The sequence below is a fragment of the Brachyhypopomus gauderio genome, chromosome 15 (genome assembly GCF_052324685.1).
Source record: "Brachyhypopomus gauderio isolate BG-103 chromosome 15, BGAUD_0.2, whole genome shotgun sequence".
Lineage (NCBI taxonomy): Eukaryota > Metazoa > Chordata > Actinopteri > Gymnotiformes > Hypopomidae > Brachyhypopomus > Brachyhypopomus gauderio.
This window is the reverse complement of record NC_135225.1, coordinates 1888619-1891118: the sequence shown is the minus strand read 5'-3', so window position 1 is coordinate 1891118 and position 2500 is coordinate 1888619. Positions and strand designations below refer to the sequence as shown.

Below are 2500 nucleotides of genomic sequence, written 5' to 3'. Positions count from 1 at the left end.
AAGAGGCTCACTGTAAAATATGTGCTCTATTAAGGTCTCCAGCACTGAAAAGCTTTCACACACACACACACACACACACACACACACAAACACACTCACACTCACACTCACACACACACACACACACACACACACAGACACACACACACACACACACACACACACACACACACACACACACACTCACACTCACACACACGTATACAGACCTTGTCCAGCTCTTGCAGATAGAGCAGTGCGGTGTCGCAGGCACGGACATAGCAGGATAGACACTCCTCCTCCCTCTCGGAGAGACGGAGGCGTGAGCCGCAGACACACTCTGGTGGTCCAGAGAGAGTCCTGAAACGCACCACAGCGGAGCTCAGAACCACACAGAGGATCCAAATACAGGCCTGTGAAACGCTGCAGGACACAGTGGCTGCACAAAAACACTCCTGCAAAACACCACGAGAGCACGAACTCAGAAACCGCACAGAGACGTCATGCTCCCTGCCATCAGAGAGAGAGAGAGAGAGAGAGAGAGAGAGCAAAAATGAAGCCATATTTAATCAGAGAGAAAGATAAGAAACCATGCAAATGGTGTGTCCTTTAACTATTCTGCTATTGAGACATTTGTCCCTGTCCCAGTGGCAGGGGGACAGAGGGCCTTAAACAGATCGTGGGGAGCTGATGAAGTCATTAACACACACGTCCATGTGCCTAGACCTTCTCTGCAGCAGGACAGCAGATGGCAGCCTTAATCAAATAAGGAATAATTGGAAGTGCAGAGGAGGCCGTGAACGTACACATGATTTAGATGAACTCCCCCCCCCCCCCCCCCCCCCCCCGTTCAGCTGTGCTTACCACAAACCAGAAACTCGGCTGTGGGGAAGCGCAAACTTGCATGTGTTTGTGTGCCGATCGTTACTGCAATACAGAGGGTCCCCGACATCGCTGTGATCAACGTCATGAAATCCTTCGGTTTTATTGTGTGCCTTGAAGACGTTGATCACTCAGACAGGTGGGGTGTTATGAGGGCACTCAGGTGAACCACCACCTTCACACTTATCCAAAAACACGGAAAATGGGAGTTGCTGAAAATATTGAAGACCACCTCACGTCAAATGTCTGGTGTGTTAAATATAGTGCACGACCACAAAATGTGTCAACAGAACCGCCGTGAAACATTAATATTGTTAATATTGTGTAGTCCTTGTACTGAGTTCTACAAAGACCTAAACCAACACAACCCAGCTAGGAAGAAAACATGGACCCATTTAGATGGGATAAGAACCACTGGGGGTGGGGCGCTCCATTACTCATATAAATGGGGGGGGGGGGGGGGGGGGGGGGGGGGGGGGGGTTCCATTACTCATACACACATGTAGTTTGGTGCCCCAGGCTTGTGCATGGACTGCGTATCCACAGAGAGCGGTGAGCTATGCCAACTCACGCTGAGAGCCGTCTGCCGTGCCACTCCTGTCTGCAGTGCCAGGGTGCGGAGTGGGTGTGCGCGCGTGTGTGTGTGAGGAAATTAACTCCGGTAATGGCTGGAAGGATGTGTGTTTATTGTCATGCTGTGTTAACTGACGTTTTCCAGAAGCGTGGAGCCAGGCTTCCCGCCCCGGTGGAGCGGGACAGACTCGGTAAGGTCACGGCACTGGAGGGTCTGGACCGTGGTGACCCTGCTCAGGGGGTACTGGGACAGACCAGCCTGGGAGACTTTGTAAGGCAAACCCACCGCACATGACAGAAAATGGGAAAGAGCTCATATTCTGACTGAAGAACTAAAGAGCTCCTCTTACTGAAGAATGTTTTGACCAACGAAAGTGTAATCTGTGTGTGTGTGTGTGTGTGTGTGTGTGTGTGTATGTGTGTGTGTGTGTGTGTGTGTGTGTGTGTGTGTGTGTGTATGACAAGTGAATTCTGATAAGGATTTGAGCCAATCTGTCTTTAAAACTAAGATTCTGGGCCAACTATATATAGCATGTTTCCTACAGACAGTGATGTACAGAACTTCACTTAAAGACAGTGATGTGTATAGAACTACATTTACAGACAGTGACGTACAGAACTACATTTTTATCCGTCTCTACCTGATCTCAGGGTTATCCGAGTTTTCTTTTTCTTTCGTTGTGAGACACGCGTCGTGAAGAAAGTAAATACACACACAGATGCAGAGACAAACTCAAAAAGGCACACATACACACACACACACACACACACACACACACACACACACACACACACACACACACACACACACACACACACAACAGGTGGCAGTCGATTGCCATCACATTTTCATCTCAAATGTGAATGTGAATTCAAAACGTCCTGTTGTAGTCCAGGGAGAGCATTCCTGGAACGGATGCTAATCTGGACTGGACCTGCTCCAGACCTTCTGACGTGACCTGGTATGTTGCGTTTAAAACCCGGCTACAGCAACACATCTAAGGGACATATATGGAGATGTTTGTTTAGACCTCCAACGACTCCTAGCCTACACCCCCCCCCCCCC

At 49.4% G+C, this 2500-nt stretch overlaps 1 protein-coding gene across 1 annotated transcript in view; it reads right to left on the bottom strand.

Moving 5' to 3' along the window:
- ttc7a (tetratricopeptide repeat domain 7A) overlaps positions 1 to 2500 on the bottom strand; it is a 35492-nt gene that overhangs the window by 27868 nt on the left and 5124 nt on the right. The window contains 3 exon segments of the mRNA XM_076975130.1: positions 210 to 310; positions 313 to 339; positions 1567 to 1701. Coding sequence (XP_076831245.1) covers positions 210 to 310; positions 313 to 339; positions 1567 to 1701 — 263 coding nt within the window.